Raw genomic sequence first — 17,557 nt, forward strand, 5'->3', positions numbered from 1 at the left:
TAATTTTTTAAATTTCAGCATATTTGTCTCTTGATCTCGTACAAATGTACAACAATTTACTGTATTGTATACAGATTATTTTTGATCTTAAATTAAGGCTCTTTATTTTCTACTAAATAATAAATAATAAATAATTTTCTCATACTTTAAAGGCGATGTATGACCTCTCATAGGACCTTAAATTTTGACTTGTTTATCTTACAGTATATATAAATCCGACTCTGTTTTAATTTTTTTTTTTAATTTTAATGAAAACAAATTTTAACTTACTTACTTTTTAAAATATTTCTTTGCAGCATTGAAATTATTTAAAAATGACGCCAATCAAATTATCCACTGTACATTCTTGGAGAATCTCTGGTTCGTGTTGTATCGTGTTCTTCATATTTTGGACAAATGCTGTCACAATTATTGCCGATAATCATCAAAATGAAATTGGTGGTGCCTCTCAGGTAAATATATTAAATATTTATTCTTTTGTTTTAAGTGGAAAAAGTTTTTTTTTTTTGTTTTTCATTCGAGCTTCATCCATTAGAAACTCTCGCAGTTCCATGATCATCTCGGAAGATCGATATAAATAAATCTAGTTAATTCTCTTAAGTAAACTAGAGCACTTTCCTTTTCTTTAAATAAAACAAAGAAGATCATGAAAGAGAAAGTTTATAAATCCGTCTTGAGGCAATTTCTCTTTCAAATTATTCATTTGTAAGATGTGTTCTGTATAATTAACAATAATTAAGATACAAAACTTCAACCGACATATTTAATTAACAATATTCTATTTTACAGCATTATATTTATTGTAATTATTTAATAAAATAATAAAATAAATGACAAATAAAATAGGAAATAAAACTTAATGATTTTATTAATATAAAAAAATATATTAATTAGACAAGTTTAATAATTTGTTATATTAAAATTAAAAAAGAAATTTTTATATTTTATTTAATTTTTATATTTTTCGTACTACAAAGTAAACATTTATTTCACCAGAGATTCGATAACTTTCATTAAATTAAATGTGATTTTTTTTTCTGTTGATTTCCTTTAGTTTTATCGTTTTTTTACAGTATTATTTTTATTTACTATATTTTAAAACATTATAATTTAATTTCTCATTGGAAAATTTTAATTAATTAATTAATTAATGTAATATTAAACAATTTAATTTTTTTTTATAATAATTTAAATATACGAAAAATACAATTTAAATAATTTTGTAGTATTGTAATGAAAATATAATTTACAAAATAAGTATAAACTTTTTTATTAAATTTATATAAATTACAAAATGAATAGTTAATTTTGATCAGAGTTTAAGAGGTGAGATATAGCTCGGGTCATCCACAAATATGTAATTCGCCAATTTCGAGTCATAAAAATATTTGGATGAAATCAGAAAAAAATAAATAAAAATAGCAAAATCAAAAATTCCAAATTTTCTTCAAGAAGTTTGACTTTTTTTTAAAAGGTTTAGAAATATAATATTGGAAATTTCTTAATTTATTTTTTAACTTCTTGAAGAGATCAAAAGGAGAAATAAAAGCATCTTTTTACCACTTAATCAAAAGAAACCTTAATTTAAATGACTTTCGTGCCTTTTTTTTGTCTTTTTTTGTCAAAAAAGACTACATTTTAAGGTCTATCTACTAATGTCAAGTGGCTTGTTAACCTCTTTATCTGAGTTTGACTTTAATTTGCTTCTTTATAAATCATATTTGATTTTATGTAGTGTAAAATAATTAAATATTATCTCACTCTATTTTGAAAAAAAAACATTAGTTTTTTAGAGTTGTAGTTGAAATATTTCTTATGTTAAAAATTGATAAGGCTTTATGTTAATTATTCCGACCGATATTCTATAGGGGAGATCGGGGCAAGATCGGCATGTTAAGCTTTACTTAAATTTTGTGTAATAAATACTGCTGTAAACTGAAAAAAAGCTTTGCATATTGTCTATTGGAATGTTACCTTACTATAGAACTGGTTAAAATCAGTTTGGAAATAAAAATAATTAAAATAATTACAACTTTACAAGAAGAGAGAAATTGACGAAGTTGCCCCGGGTATAGGGGCAAGATCGGCAACTTCTCTCTTTTTGTAAAGTTGTAATTATTTTAATTATTTTTATTAAAGTTGCCCCTGGTATAGGGGCAACAGTAATGGGGCAAGATAGGCACGTATATAAAATTATGTTATTAACAATGTATAAGTTGGAATTCACTATTAAAACAAAGAAATACAAATCCAACACCCATTTAATATTATTACAACGAAATGCAAGTTCAAAGACATATATACATGAATAACAAATGCAAACATGTTTTCATTTATCATCTGTTTGATTTTTATCCTTTGCTTCTAATGTGGCTTTATGTTGCCGATCTTACCCCGCTAGTCATGATTTCGAAACATTAAGTACAACCCTGAGAACAGAATGCCAAGCCACGATCTGGCCACGTGAATAAGTTGAAGTTACATCCTTCTAACAGGAAAAGTAACTTTCGTTATCATGGAATTATAACAAAACCTGCCAATTCAATATAAATGGAAAAAAAATATTATATGGAATTGAACGAAAATGAAAATTTGCTTGATAATTCAACTACGCTTGTTGGAGAACAATAAAAACACTACACTCAACAAGCCACCAATAAAACTCAACTGCCTAACCTATAACCAAAGTTTCCTTTTAATTTGTTTTTTAAAATAAGCGCTTGACAAACTTGCCCCGATCTCCCCTACGTAAAGTATTTAAAAAACAATCAAAAAAAGATTTTTAACGTTTTATCTAAATAAATAAATTATAATTTTAAAAATAAGAATCTAATTTAACATTATTATTATTATTAATCAAAATTATATAAACAAAACGGCATTATACTTTAGGAATTTTGATACGAAATTGTTCTTCTCATCAATAACAAAGATAATGATGCACTTAATGTAAGAAAATGAATTATTAATAAGTGCAATAATTCCCATAACACTGTAGAATAAATAATTTAAGTAAAATATTTACAGTATGATCCAAAAGTCAGTTAACCTAGATACATTTTAAAGTTACTCGGGTTTATTTTTCCAGTAAAGTAATTGAATTAAGACTTTCACAGTTCTTAAAATAATGCGAAAAATATATTTATGTTAATTAATTTTAATGCATGATTTAAATAAAACATTGGTTTAGGATTTTAATATTTAAAACTTTAAAAGATTTTCTTGTCTCTATAATGATTTGTTGGAGAGTTAAAGATGTACTGATATCTTTAACTCTTCAACTAATACTGATACTCAAAGATGTTACATAGATGACCGACACGATTCTATTGTTAAAGGAAAAGTATGATGTACAGGGGCAAACCACTACGAATATGAGGTGGAGAGCATATATTTTAAATTACATAAATTAAAAAGTATGATTAAAAATTGCAGTCCGGCATTGTAACGATGTCACAATAAATAATTGTTCGTTTTCTTTATTATATTATTAATGGTTTATATCGTCTATTATCATATTCAGGCCTTAACATAGAGATTCAACAGGGCCTTATAAACATTTATTTAAATTATTCGTTTTCATTGCAATTGTGTTTTAAGAAATAATTTTCATTTTCTTAAATTTTACTATTTAAAATTAAAAATATAATACAATTTTTAAACGCTTTTTGTTTGTTTGTTTTTTTTAAACTTAAAAATTCTCGATCTATAATTTAAATTTTATATTATATATAGATGTATAAATAAATAGATGAATTAAGTAGATNAATAACACGTGATTTCCGTTCTGGACCGGAAATTCGTATAAAGTTAATAAGGGGTATGAGGTTCATACCTGCTCTCGAATTTAGTTGTGTCATGCCCCTGTACATCATACTTCTCCTGATAACAAGCGAGTCATGCTGTCATCTAACTAACTCCATTCTCGATAAAATTTTGGGTTGAAATCACGTAACTTCCGGTCTATACTGAAAGTTTGTATATAGTTACTGGGAGAGGGGGCTCACCCACTAAACTTTTCATGACTGGTGTTGATTTTCATCTATCTAACTCCATTCTAGAGATTAACAAAGAGATAATCAGACAACAGACGGACGACAGTGGGAATGTATAGGTCTTCAAATTAAAAATTTTACTGTAATAAGTCTTTTAAGTCTAATAAATCTTTTTAGTCTTAATATAAAAATTAAGAAGTTTAAGAAGAATTTTTTTATCATTAATTTTTACGACAGTAAAAATTTGTAAGGAATAAATATCAAATATTTTATTAAAAAGTTTAAATTGAAGGTTAAGCCATAGAAATATTTGATGTCAACTTTATTTAATATCTTTTTTTATATTTTATATTCTTTATTATTACAAAACGATCACAAGAAATCCTTTGAGATTCGTCTTAAGTTTCAATTTAAAGTTTTTAAATCCAGAATACCTAACTGTAAATATCATTATAAATTATTTAAATCTATTTTTACGTTCAAGTTTTATGCCGTGTTATTTGTAACTCTGGTTTACTGGAGAAATTCAAATCTACTCATGATACTTTTTAATTTTTTTTTTTAACTTGAAAAATCGCATCTAGTTCTATTATTGGAAGTGAATTTCGTCTAAATCACTTCTCTTTCCTATTAAAATCGTATGCAAAACTATTTTTGTTCACTTAAAGTATTATATTTAGAAATGTAAGCTGTTATATCTTTCAAAACTTTTAAGATTTATTATAAAAAATGATAAATAAATTTAATATATAGGCCTATGTTAACTTTTAAAAATCGGAATTAAAAACAAATTTTACTTTAAGATTAAACCATTTACATAATATGATTATTTAAATTATATAAGATTATCTGTTAAATAAATCGATTTTTACTTTTAAAAATTGTTTTACAATAGAATTAATAACATTAGTAATAGAAATCTTATCCAAAATATGAAGAAACCAAGCAACGAGTTGTGTAACTTTCCCAGCGAACTGAAAAGTATATATGGCTCCATTTGTTATGAGAATTTTTTATATTATTAATTATTATATAATAGCAAAAAGGATTAATTTTGAGGGTAGAAATGAATTTCATAATAAAATTACAAATGCTCATAACGAGTAAAAAAGTTCACTTCTATTACAGATATGACATATGACCCGCAGTNGCTAATTATTTATATTGTTAAGTTAAAAAAATCCTCATTTTTTAAAAACTAAATCTTCAATTTATTAATTGCATCACTTTATTTTAAAAAATTTAATTTATTCAAAAGTATTTTTATAATTTATATAATTTATTACCATTAGAATTTGATATTCGAGTTTTTTTACGTATAAACAAACAACAAAATTCAAGAAAAAAATCAATAAAATTTGTTAAATTGTAATTTACAATATTTAACAACACCCATTAGTCCATGCTCGTGATTAAGGGTGGGATTTATAGCTTATGCATTTAAAATTTTAATATATGTACTGTACATATGTATACAAATTAAAACGACAGATGTATGCACTCGTCAAAATAGTTGAAATATGCATTATGCATATTAAAAAGTCACTAAAATGCACTAAAATTTGTAGGTTGAAATGTATATTTACTCTACTTCTGTCTGAGCAAAATAAAATTTTATAACTTTGAATGCGACCTAATTGATCATTATTGAATGTACACAATTGTTTACAAGATGTTTGAGCTGTTTTTCCTCGTTCTAAAATTGGTCTAAAGCACTCGTTGTATACTTTTGTTTTTTAGCACTGTACACATGAGAAATTAGTAAGCGCTCTTATTAAGTTATGAATTAACGAGCAATTATTAATTGTAACGTCGTTATAATGCCGGGCTGCAATTTTTAATCATATTTTTAATTTCTTTAAATTAAATTATATGCTCTCCACCTAAAATTAGTAGTGTCTTGCCCCGTACATCATACTTTTCCTGCTGTCAATAGAGTCGTGCCGGTCTTCCATTTAACTTCTTTCAGGAGAACATTTTTGAATTGAAATATATGGAAACTTTAGGGCAGCCTGTCCCTAAGGTTTCCATATCTGGTCTTGACTTTTATCTATCTAACTTCGTTCTCGAGATTAAGGAAGGATAGACAGACAGCCACATTTTTTAAAATTGCAGCCAAATTATATATTTAGTGTGGAATTTGATAGCGATGATTTTTTTCTAACATATCATAAACTCTACTAAATTTAGCTTCAGCTCAACTAGAGCTTATCTGTGATCAATTGCTCTATTTTAAATGTTTAGAATCTAAACTCCTGTACGTATTTTCTGAGCAATTAAGAATTAGTTTTCGTTGTTTTCCGTATTGTTGGTTGAACCAAACTCGATATAACGAAGTTTGATTCAATGAAAATCTCTCAATTTTTGTTCTTTTGTGAGACAAAAAGAATGAGAGTGCGAGTTAAACAGTTCAAATTTAAAACATTTGAATTTTGTACACTCATCTGTAATTGGATGGTGGAGTGATATTTCTCACGGGAAGTATATATACGCAAAAATGATTTTCACTACACAGATATAAAAAAAAAGACCCTACATTATTTGAGAAAAAATAGCATTTGTGATTATGCAAACAAGCTATAAACTTTATAAAGCACTTACGTAGTCGTGAAAATGATCTAATCTGCAAAATATGCCATAAAAATTACAAACACTTATTTTATCAACATATGAATTATTGGACAATTCTAACTTGATCCACCTGTGTTCAAATCATGTTTATAACAAGGTTTCGTTAAAAGATTTAAGGAAAAGGCACGCACGTGCATACAAATCTAGTCCGAGCATTATATAATTGTGTGGAAAAATTCACATTCCGAGTACTTTTTCAGCCGTCCATAGCTTGAAACATCATCTCCAACGAAAAACTATATCATTCGATAGTCATGATATTTAGTCTGCTTTAAACTATTATTTAGGACAAAAACTAACAACATCTAGGCCACATAGCCTTCAAATTGTTTAAATATTAAGTTACCTGCTTCATATATGATTAAAAAAGGAAGTGAATGAAAGAAAACTATATTTTGTTTTTATAATTGTATCAATCCTATTAATTTAAAATGTGCAATACCTTTCCTACAATAGTATTCAATAGAAAGATTTTTATATGATTGTTCTACTTCTAATTTATGTAGAGAAGATCCTCCTTTCTGGCTTCATACATTAGACTGGGGTCTTCAGCACACACAGGCATATGGATAGTGCCTGTATTCAATTGGTTTGGACTTGTCCAAGTAGATAAAATAATGGAAAATGTAGTTGAATAACGTTGTGCTATGGCAGACAGATGTACTCCGCATTCATCATTCTATTTTGTATAATGCAAATTAGGCTGCAATTTTCATATTGCAGATCTATACATTAATAACTGTCTGACTGTCGTTAATCTCGAGAACGAAGTTAGATAAATGAAAATCGATACTAGATATGGAAAGCTAAGGTGACAGAGGACCGATTAACTATATATGAACTTCCGGTATAGACTGGAAATTGTGTGATTTTATTTCAAAATTTTCTCGAGAACGAAGTTACATAGATGACCAGCATGACTTGATTGTTATCAGTAAAAGTATAATTATAGGGTCAAGATACTACTGAAGTCGAGGCCAGACATGGAAAGATTAAGGATCGGAGACAGGATTAATTATGTAAGAACTTCCGGTCTAGACTGGAATTCAGGTGCTTTTTCTTTAATTAAAAAATGAGTAAAAATTTCAACCCTGCATTGTGACGATGTTACAATAAATAAATCCTTGTGAATTATTTATATTTTTATTTGAGAAAGAAAAAATAACTTACACTAGTTATTTTTTATTAGTTCCTAACTATAAACATTACTCTTCTTAAAAGCACTTTTTAAAAATATAAATGTCAAAAAATCGTTTAATATTTAATAACAATGATTTTATTAACGTTAAATGTATGCGTTAAAAGTAATTGCTCCGTATTTATTTATGATGCATTTTATAAATTAAACTTATAATTTTTTATAAGTAAATTTATAATACATTGTAACATACTAAGATTATATTTAATTAATATAAATGTTTTATGTAATAAAATTAATGAGAAATTATTTTTGTACAAATATTTCTGAGTTTTTATTTGATAAAATTAAAATATATGCTATCGATTTTAGTAGTGTCTTGCCCCTGTACATCATGCTTTTCCTAACAACAATAGTTATGCCGGTCATCTGTCTAACTCCGTTCTGGAGTAATATTTTGAATTAAAATCATGTGACATCTGGTCTAGACCAAAAGTTCGAATATAGTTAATCGAGGTTTCCTATTCTTAAGCTATCCAAATCTGGTCGCGATTTTCATCTATCTAATTTCGTTCTTGATATTAAAGAAGCGATGGACACCAATGAAAACTTATAGATCTACAATTTGAAAATTGCAGCCCAGTAATAATACATTAAATGTTACTTTTACGTATAAAATTATGTCAAATAAATAATTATAATAACATTTAATTATTTACTTAGAATGTAATTCAATTATATACAATTTTAAAAGTTTATTTTATATGATTTTACAAGTTTAAAACCTTTTATTATTGTTTTAAATGTTTTTTTATATAGATAGAAGGATTGAAAACCGATACAGTTCTAACAACTAAAGAAAAACGATCTGCAGAATTCTTACCGGAAAGTAAAGAATATGGAGAAGAATTGTATAATAAAGACAGTACGTCGTTTATGCCTTTGAGAGGTAAAAAAAACGATGTATATCAAAAAGACGTGATTATTGATAATGCAGGAGTTTATGGTGATGATAAAGGAGATTTAATTATAGGAAACAAGCCCGGAGATATCAATATGGAAGAAAAGAGAGCATTCTATGCCATGAGAGGTAAAAAGGATGATTTTAAGAGGTCATTTTTCGCAGGTACGGATAACGACAAGAAGGATTTCAATAAGCATGATACCGAAGAAAAAAGAGCATTCTATGCGATGAGAGGAAAGAAAGATCTGAATGACGAATTCGATGAGGATAAGAGAGCATTCTATGCTATGAGAGGTAAAAAAGATGATTTAAAAAGAGCTTTCTACGCTATGAGGGGGAAGAAAGATTTAGATGAATTGGAACAGGATAAGAGAGCCTTTTACGCAATGAGAGGTAAAAAGGATGATTTTAATAAAAGAGCATTCTATGCCATGAGAGGTAAGAAAGATGACAAGGATGAAGATAAGAGAGCTTTTTATGCTATGAGAGGAAAAAAAGATTATTATGATGAAAACAAAAGGGCGTTTTATGCAATGAGAGGTAAAAAAGACGTAGATGATTTTATCGATGATATGAGACACGCTTACATTCTTCATCAAGATGATGAATTGGATGATGAAATTAAAAGGGCAGCATTGATACCAATGAGAGGAAAAAGAAATGCTCATCATTTGGATCTAAAAGAAACACCAGGTTAGTTACAATATTAAATTCTTTATGAAATTATGTTAAGTATTTTGTGATAATAAATTTAATTCATTTTTAATTTATAAATAAGTTCGACTAAAAATAAATATTTTGAAGTTAAGTTTCAGTTTAAATTGAACTATAATTTTAAGAATTTACAGACAAATTTTGATAAATTAATTCTACATATACTAACACGATTAAAAAATTCTATTATATGTTAATATTATTAAAATTCTGAATATTTATTATAAAGTATAAAGTCACTATCTATTTCAGAGAAATAATGTATAATTCTATTAAATTAAATTATAAAACGATAGAAAATATATTTTATAAATAACTTCTTGAATATAGTCATAAAATTTTGTAGACAATTAAATTGGAGGGCCTGAATCCACAAGATGTGGCACGAATTGTATCTGATGGCATTTCTCATTGCATTTATTGCATAATCTGAGTATAGAAACTGCACGTGAATGCCCAGTTTCTACTTCATTGTTTTAAATTTATTTAACAATTCGCGTATTATCTTGCCTTTAGGATCAGGTATAAATTTTTTCAAAGTTTAATTTAATTTCTTTCTTTGAATATGCAATACCAATGCAGTACATGTTATTATACATTCATTTTCATAAAGTTATGCAATAAAAAGAGGACGTTCATTGAAGTAGAGAGAGAGAGAGAGAGAGTTTATAAACCATGTACTGTACAGTAAAACCTGTGTAAACTGGACTCTCACAATACCGAATATGTTTTCTGTTTGGCAGGTTTTCATTGTATTAAAGTTCCGTTTTAAACATATTTTACCGTATGTCATAAATATAATATCATACAATACTGTATATAAACTTATTTTTTTTTAATTTAATATATAATGTTTTTTTTTTATTTTACAGTTCTGAAGAAAAGAGGTAAATTTTTTGCAAGTCGAGGTTAGTTCTGATTTGGTAAAACTTCACTTGTAGTTCATCATTTTGTGAATAATTCTGTTAATAATTTTTGATTCTGTTACACCGCTACATTAATTTGTTGTTATTACATAAAAAAATGCTCTCTAGTAGAGAAAGAACAAAAAGTGAATGTATAGTTCAGTATAAATAAAACATGCGTAAATTCTTTTCTTTTTTTCAATGCATTGTCAACTTTATATGTGATTTAATTACCAATTTCTATATACAGTTGAAACTCGATTATCCGAACTTACTGGGACCAGGGTTCTATCGGATAATCCAGAAACTCGTTTGTTTTTGTGTTTTGGACACATCAAGCGCTTGGCATTTAAAGTTTTATAAACTATAAATACTGTAATACAATTACTGTATTTAAAAGTAATTAATTTACTCGAAATCTAACGTAATGTAATGTATATGACCTAGTTTCGCGGCGCTGTAATCGACAGATGACGTAGAGATTTACACTTACATTTAGCGTTTGGTCTCTGGTATATACAACACTACACGCTCGGTTTTTAATTACTTATTTCATAATCGTTTCGGATAATCGAGTTTATACTGTATATATTTATCAATATTATAAAAAAAAAACAGAATAAAGAAATGTAAATTAATGCTTTTATTGAAAACATTAGCAGTATTCTAAATTATATTATACAGTCGACCCCCTATAACACTGTTGATTATTCCGTTTTATATGAATTCCATGTTGTACGAGTCACTTAGATTTTACAAATACGTGTGCCAGGCTGTGAACGGTTTACGTATTTGTAAAATCTAAGTGACTCGTACAACATGGAATTCATATAAAACGGAATAAACAACAGTGTTATAGGGGATCGACTGTACATAAATTAATTTGAAAAATTATTTTTAAAATTCAGTTTTACTAACTTTTATAACATTCTTTATATTATAAAAACTCATTAAAAATTAGAATTTTTATAAATTATTAAATTATTAAGATATTTTATATATTTATAGAGATACTAGATATTTGTTCCTGTATTAAAATTAATTAAAATCCTAAGAAAAAAATTTAAAAATTTTTATTAACGATTTATTTAATTAAATATTAAAACAATTATAAAAAAGTTTAAGAAAATTATTTTTTAAATTTTATTTTAATAAATAATGTTAATAAAAACATTTTTTTATGTCAAATTTTTTCAAAAATTTTTAATTTACAATTAATTTTATAATGAAAAATGTTATGAATGTTGTCTAAATTCAAATTAATTTCAAGTTTTTAATTGTAATATTATGTTACAAGTTAATAATTTACAAAGTTTTCGCTCAATCGAATTCTTACCTGGAAGCAAATTCTTTAATAATATTCAATGATAATTAGAAATTAGAAATTTATAGTTTCGACTTTAGCTAAATTTCCATCGAAATAAACTTTATTTGTTAATTAGAATATTAACAATGGAAAATCGAAACTTAATTGTATATTAGATTTAATTAATTTTCATTAATTGATGTTAAAACTTTAAACAATTTATGGCGAATTTCAAGGCTTTTCTGAAATTAATCTTAAAACAACTCAGAAAAAATTTAATATTTAAGTTTTATTTAATTAATTTAATTAATAAAAAATATATATAAAGATTTAAGCATTTAAAGGAACATTTTTTAAATGAATGTTTTATTTTATTTTTAATAAAAACTTTAGATAAAATACCTTACTTAAGACTCACTTTTTCACATAACTTAAATTGGGTTGCATCTTAATTCAGGATACTTTTCAGTACGTTTTCCTATGGGCAAAAAGGGAAATTGACCAGGGACCCCTCAAACCAATCTTTTATAAGAAAATATTCCCCTCAGATAATTTCCTCGAAGAAAAAGGCTGAATTCAGTACTGTACTATACGTGGACTCATTTAATTCAAATTCGCATGGACCCCCAAGAAGGTATAAAGCGACACTGATACTCTTTTACATTCTAAAAGTCTACACGTTTTCCTATTTAATAAATTATATTTATTTCTAATTATCATCAAATTTCTCCAAAAATATCCTTTTTAATGTTGGAGTGCGTTATAAAGATTCAGATTGTATGTTATTACTCTGAATGGGAATGAAAATTTGAAAATATTTCTGTTAATTAAACTTTATTCTAAATTAATTATTAACGTTTTATACTTTAATAATTTTTCTAAACTTTTAAAAATCTTTTTTTTATATAAAAAAAGAGCTGGAGGGACATCATAAATTCGAGGCAGTACGACGGTGATAAATCAAAAGTTTATTTATTAATGGATATCAAATTTTTAAAACTAATAGCAAAATTATTCAATTTAGATTATGAAATGAAATGTTTTGAATTTCAAATGAGAAAAATTTAAATATTTAAAATTAATATTTTATTATTATTTTTTTTAAAACGCTTATAAAAAGATCTAATTGATGAAAACTTAAATCGAGCAGATTTTTGAGAGTTCAAAGTTCAGTTAGAAATTCTAAAATTAAACATTAAGAGTAAACATTTTGATAAACTTGTTAATAAGTATATATATATATAATAGCTTTCAATTTATCTCATTTAAATTTTCGATACAAATGCTAAAATCTTACATCAATAAAGCGAAACTTTCATCTAATGTGACATTAATTGTTACAATGATATAACATGTTTAAATATTTATATCAATGTAAAAATTTTAAATTTAACACTTCCTACGTCTTTCAATTGTGAAATGAAACAAATTTATCAATCGTTTCGAGTTTATTTATCATTAAAATGGCATTTAAGCTCTTAATGAATTTTAATGAAATTTAGGATTTAATTTAAGATTTGTGTCTTATATATTACAGAGGTAATTAACTATCGTGGAATATTTTATATAACTTGTAAAAAAAATCTTTTGTTTTATTCGTAATTTGGAACATATAATATAATACAGTACGGTTCAAAAGTCAGTAAACCAAAATACATTATAAAAAAAAAAACATTTTCTGTTAACTGGCTTTTGGGCCACCTTATTTATATATTAAATAAAGTCGATAATTTTATTTAATAGCGTTTTATATAGCGATTTAATTTAATTAATAATTTTAAAATTTATTATTAAATCAATGTATTAAGGAATTTTTCTTTTATTAAACCATACGTGATAAATTTGAATAAATTAATTACGTAAATTCATCTCACTTATTGATATTCAATTGATTATTAAATATGAATTTTGGCTCAGAATATATATTATTCATAAAGATTTAAACGTTATTTATAGATTTATATCGTTTAAAGTAAGTTTTAATTTAAAAAAAAAATAAATAAATAATACCCCTTTGTGTGTTAAAATGTATTTAAAAAAATCAACGAATAATTCATTATAATTATTGAATATATTTTTTTATTCACATAAATTTTTATTCAAATACAATCGAAATAATTTCTTGAGTTTTACTTGTTTTATTTTATTTTATTTTTTATTCAGAAGAAAATTCGTTTCGTTTGCCACCCCACGGGTTAAAGTTTCTTTTTCTATTCCAATTGCTAAAGTTTCTTTTACCTCCCCAAGGTGTAAAGCCTCTTCGGTCACTCAAAGCTTTCATGGTTCTCTTACCACCCCATGGTGTGAATTGACGTTTCTGAAATACAATTTCATCAAAAGGAATAGATCTTTTGCCACCCCACGGAGTAAATTTACGCTTGAAAAATTCTTCGGATCCAATTTTGGAATCGTTTTCCAATTCCGCTTCTGAAACAGCAACCGGTAAAAGAGAATCCAAGTCTGGTTCTTCGTTTAATTGAGCTAAACTTGCCATTACTCCAATCAATGTAAATATCATTATAATATGGCGATTTTTAACCATCATCTGTAACATAAAAAATAATATTTTTTAACTATTTAATATATTTAAAATTGTTATCAGTAAATTTAGAGAGGTGGAACACATTCAAGAATTGATTTTTTTTTTAATGTTAAAAATGTTATAGTTTTGTTTTAGATAAGAATAAATTCTAATCTCTAATAAAAAATTCGAAATAAAGCTAAGAAATATTTTATTTTTAATTTATTCAATGTAAAATATATGCTTTCCATCTCAAAATTGTAATATCTTGCCCCTATACATCATACTTTTCCTTTAATGATGGAGTCGTGCCGGTCATCTAACTCCTACAGGGGAGGAGATTTGAATTGAAGTAACGTGACTTTCTGCCTATATGAGATGTTCCTATACAGTTAATCTGGGCCTCCTACCCTACGCCTTCCATATCTGGTCTCAAGTTTCATCTATCTAACACTTTTCTCGAGATTAAGGAAGGACCGACTGACAGCCAGCGGGCGACAGTGAGAATTTATAGGTCTACAACTTTTTCAAATTGAAAAAATAAGAAGAAAGATTAAGAAAAATTAGAAAATTCTTTAAAAATTTCCATTATACATTCTTAAAATAGACATTTAATAAAAGAAAACATAATTAAGACAATGTAATTTTGGGATACAATTTTAAATATCGACATTTTGAAACTTTCTGACTTTAAATTGTACTTTAAAATGAATTATTATTGAATTGACTAAACAATTAAGTTATAAGAAAACAAAAATTGATCTAATTTTAAATTCGTTAAAAGTATCTTAAAAATAAAACCCGAGAAAATATTTAATTATTAAAACATGTTTAATAAAATTATTCAGTTTGCTTTGATCTTATACAAAGTTAAATAAGATAAAGTTACTTTAACTTACGCATATTTCATCATCATCCAAAATGTTATTAAGAAAACAAGTTTCTTAATAACATTTTGGATGATTCAAGACGGATAAATTTAGAAAATATTGCTATTATATCATGTAACATGATGCTTATTTAAAATATTAGTTTTATAAAAATCAAGTTAAAGTATCGTATTTTATAATTGAAGCTGTCAATGGAAGTTTTTTTCATATATTACACATAAGCTTACTCATATTAATTCAATAAACTACTGTAATTGAAAAAAATTAATTAGGCTATAGGGTGGACCAAATGCCATTTAACCATTTTAAAAATTGTAGAAAAATTATTCAAAAAAACAAAGTAAATTTAACAAGTTTAGTTTATTATTCGTATTCATAAGTGTACGTGGTATACAAAGACCATTCAGAAAGGTGTAAAGAGGCATTTCTTATTCCTAAATGAAAAATACGTATATAAGTATTCTTAAATTCCCCTACAAAATGAATTATACATAAACCTATTCCTTATGTTACCCTAACGATGACACCTGACTAAGCTTATGTATCGTTAAGTTAACTAATTTATGGGCCAAGCTATAAAATTAGTAAAGTAATACAATTTCAATTACGATAACAAAATAATTTACTATTTTAAAATTTTATTTAATGAAAACATTTATTGTAATTTAATCAGAATTATTTAAAGTTTAAGAGTATCATTGAATTAAATCGTTTACTTGATTTATTATTATTAAATGACAAATAATTATAACTTATTTACACACTAAGACAAATGTTGACAACTCTTATTATAAGAATGACAAACAGAGTATTTAAATGCTAATTAAAGAAAAGAAATAAATTTATTTCGTTAAAAATTATGTTTGAAATTTTGAAAAAAAAGTTTATAAAATTGTGTGGATCAGGATTTCCTGTGGTCATAAACTAAAAATAGGTACGAGCTCTCTCTTATTAAAAGAAAATTAGGATTTTATACTGTAGGCTCACACTGGAAATTGTTTAGTGTCTCATACTTACTCTCTATTAAAACAAGTGTACAATGAAACAATTTGCAAAGTATTCTGTTTATTTCTTACTTTACGGTATTTATAAATTAAGTTTTAAGGAAAGAACATAAACAGTTAATTGAATTAGAATTTTTAAATTCAAGATATACGGAGTAAATGTAAAAAAAAATTGACTAAATTTAATAATAAAACAACTATATTCGAACCGGTTTTAGACATAGGAAACTTAGGAATTTGTCCAAACGTTAAAATTTATGAGAAGCAAGACTAATAAAATTTAATAAATTAAAAACAAAATGTTTATTTTCCTAGTTAATTTTTATTTTTAATAATTATTTAAGTAATTACATAGACATGTTATAAAGCATTGCATTACATACGTTCATATCTTGCTAAGAAATTAAAAATTCAATTTTTGACTCTGATAATAAAAGTGAATATATGAATTTTTTTATAAAATTTAGTCATAATAACTAAATTTCCTAATATAATAAGTTTATACATAGACTTGGAAAAGTAAAATGATAAATTCAGGCTTGTATTTATAGAAATACACTTGTTATGATCATTATATGTTTAGATACGTGTGGCCAGTGTTTCTTATCGAAAAATTAGTAAATTTAATTTTAAGCTATTTGTTTTATAAAATAATAAATTACCTATCTGGTTTACTAAAAAAGGAGCTAAAACAATTAGTTTATATCTTTATATAAATTTATACAAAATCTCGATTATTTTAATAATAAATTAAGAAATTTCTTTCATTAAATTCAAAAACCTGCTAAAAATGTTCTTAAATACATTATTTTAATTTGCCAGAAGCATATTTTCTAATTTTATTACACTTTACAGATTTATTTTATTTTATTTTATTTTTTATTCAGAAGAAAATTCGTTTCGTTTGCCACCCCACGGGTTAAAGTTTCTTTTTCTATTCCAATTGCTAAAGTTTCTTTTACCTCCCCAAGGTGTAAAGCCTCTTCGGTCACTCAAAGCTTTCATGGTTCTCTTACCACCCCATGGTGTGAATTGACGTTTCTGAAATACAATTTCATCAAAAGGAATAGATCTTTTGCCACCCCACGGAGTAAATTTACGCTTGAAAAATTCTTCGGATCCAATTTTGGAATCGTTTTCCAATTCCGCTTCTGAAACAGCAACCGGTAAAAGAGAATCCAAGTCTGGTTCTTCGTTTAATTGAGCTAAACTTGCCATTACTCCAATCAATGTAAATATCATTATAATATGGCGATTTTTAACCATCATCTGGAACATAAAAAATAATATTTTTTAACTATTTAATATATTTAAAATTGTTATCAGTAAATTTAGAGAGGTGGAACACATTCAAGAATTGATTTTTTTTTTAATGTTAAAAATGTTATAGTTTTGTTTTAGAAAAGAATACATTCTAATCTCTTATAAAAAATTTTAAATAAAGCTAATAAATATTTTATTTTTAATTTATTCAATGTAAAATATATGC

General features: G+C 25.5%; 2 protein-coding genes across 3 annotated transcripts; one reads left to right on the top strand and one right to left on the bottom strand.

Moving 5' to 3' along the window:
• The first annotated feature begins 301 nt into the window (after window positions 1-301).
• On the top strand, window positions 302-10,526 carry LOC111641571 (tachykinins-like). Of its 2 annotated transcripts, XM_023387749.1 has the most exons (4): window positions 302-452; window positions 8,584-8,713; window positions 8,798-9,421; window positions 10,315-10,526. In XM_023387749.1, exons 1-4 carry the CDS (start codon window positions 315-317, stop codon window positions 10,353-10,355), a joined length of 933 nt encoding a protein of 310 aa, XP_023243517.1. In that variant the 5' UTR covers window positions 302-314; the 3' UTR covers window positions 10,356-10,526. The 2 variants fall into 2 exon arrangements, with proteins under 2 accessions (XP_023243517.1, XP_023243516.1); XM_023387748.1 differs by having other exon boundaries at window positions 8,584-9,421.
• Window positions 10,527-13,794: 3,268 nt separating this feature from the next.
• On the bottom strand, window positions 13,795-17,286 carry LOC111641569. Its single transcript, XM_023387746.1, has 3 exons — window positions 17,031-17,286; window positions 16,744-16,754; window positions 13,795-14,198 (listed from the first exon to the last, which is right to left on the bottom strand). The coding sequence occupies exons 1-3, from the start codon at window positions 17,284-17,286 to the stop codon at window positions 13,809-13,811; spliced, it is 657 nt and encodes a 218-aa protein (XP_023243514.1). The 3' UTR covers window positions 13,795-13,808.
• Between the last annotated feature and the right edge of the window lie 271 nt (window positions 17,287-17,557).

Source organism: Centruroides sculpturatus, unplaced genomic scaffold (genome assembly GCF_000671375.1).
Source record: "Centruroides sculpturatus isolate CEXI.00-Female unplaced genomic scaffold, Cexi_2.0 scaffold1390, whole genome shotgun sequence".
In the NCBI taxonomy this organism is placed as follows: domain Eukaryota; kingdom Metazoa; phylum Arthropoda; class Arachnida; order Scorpiones; family Buthidae; genus Centruroides; species Centruroides sculpturatus.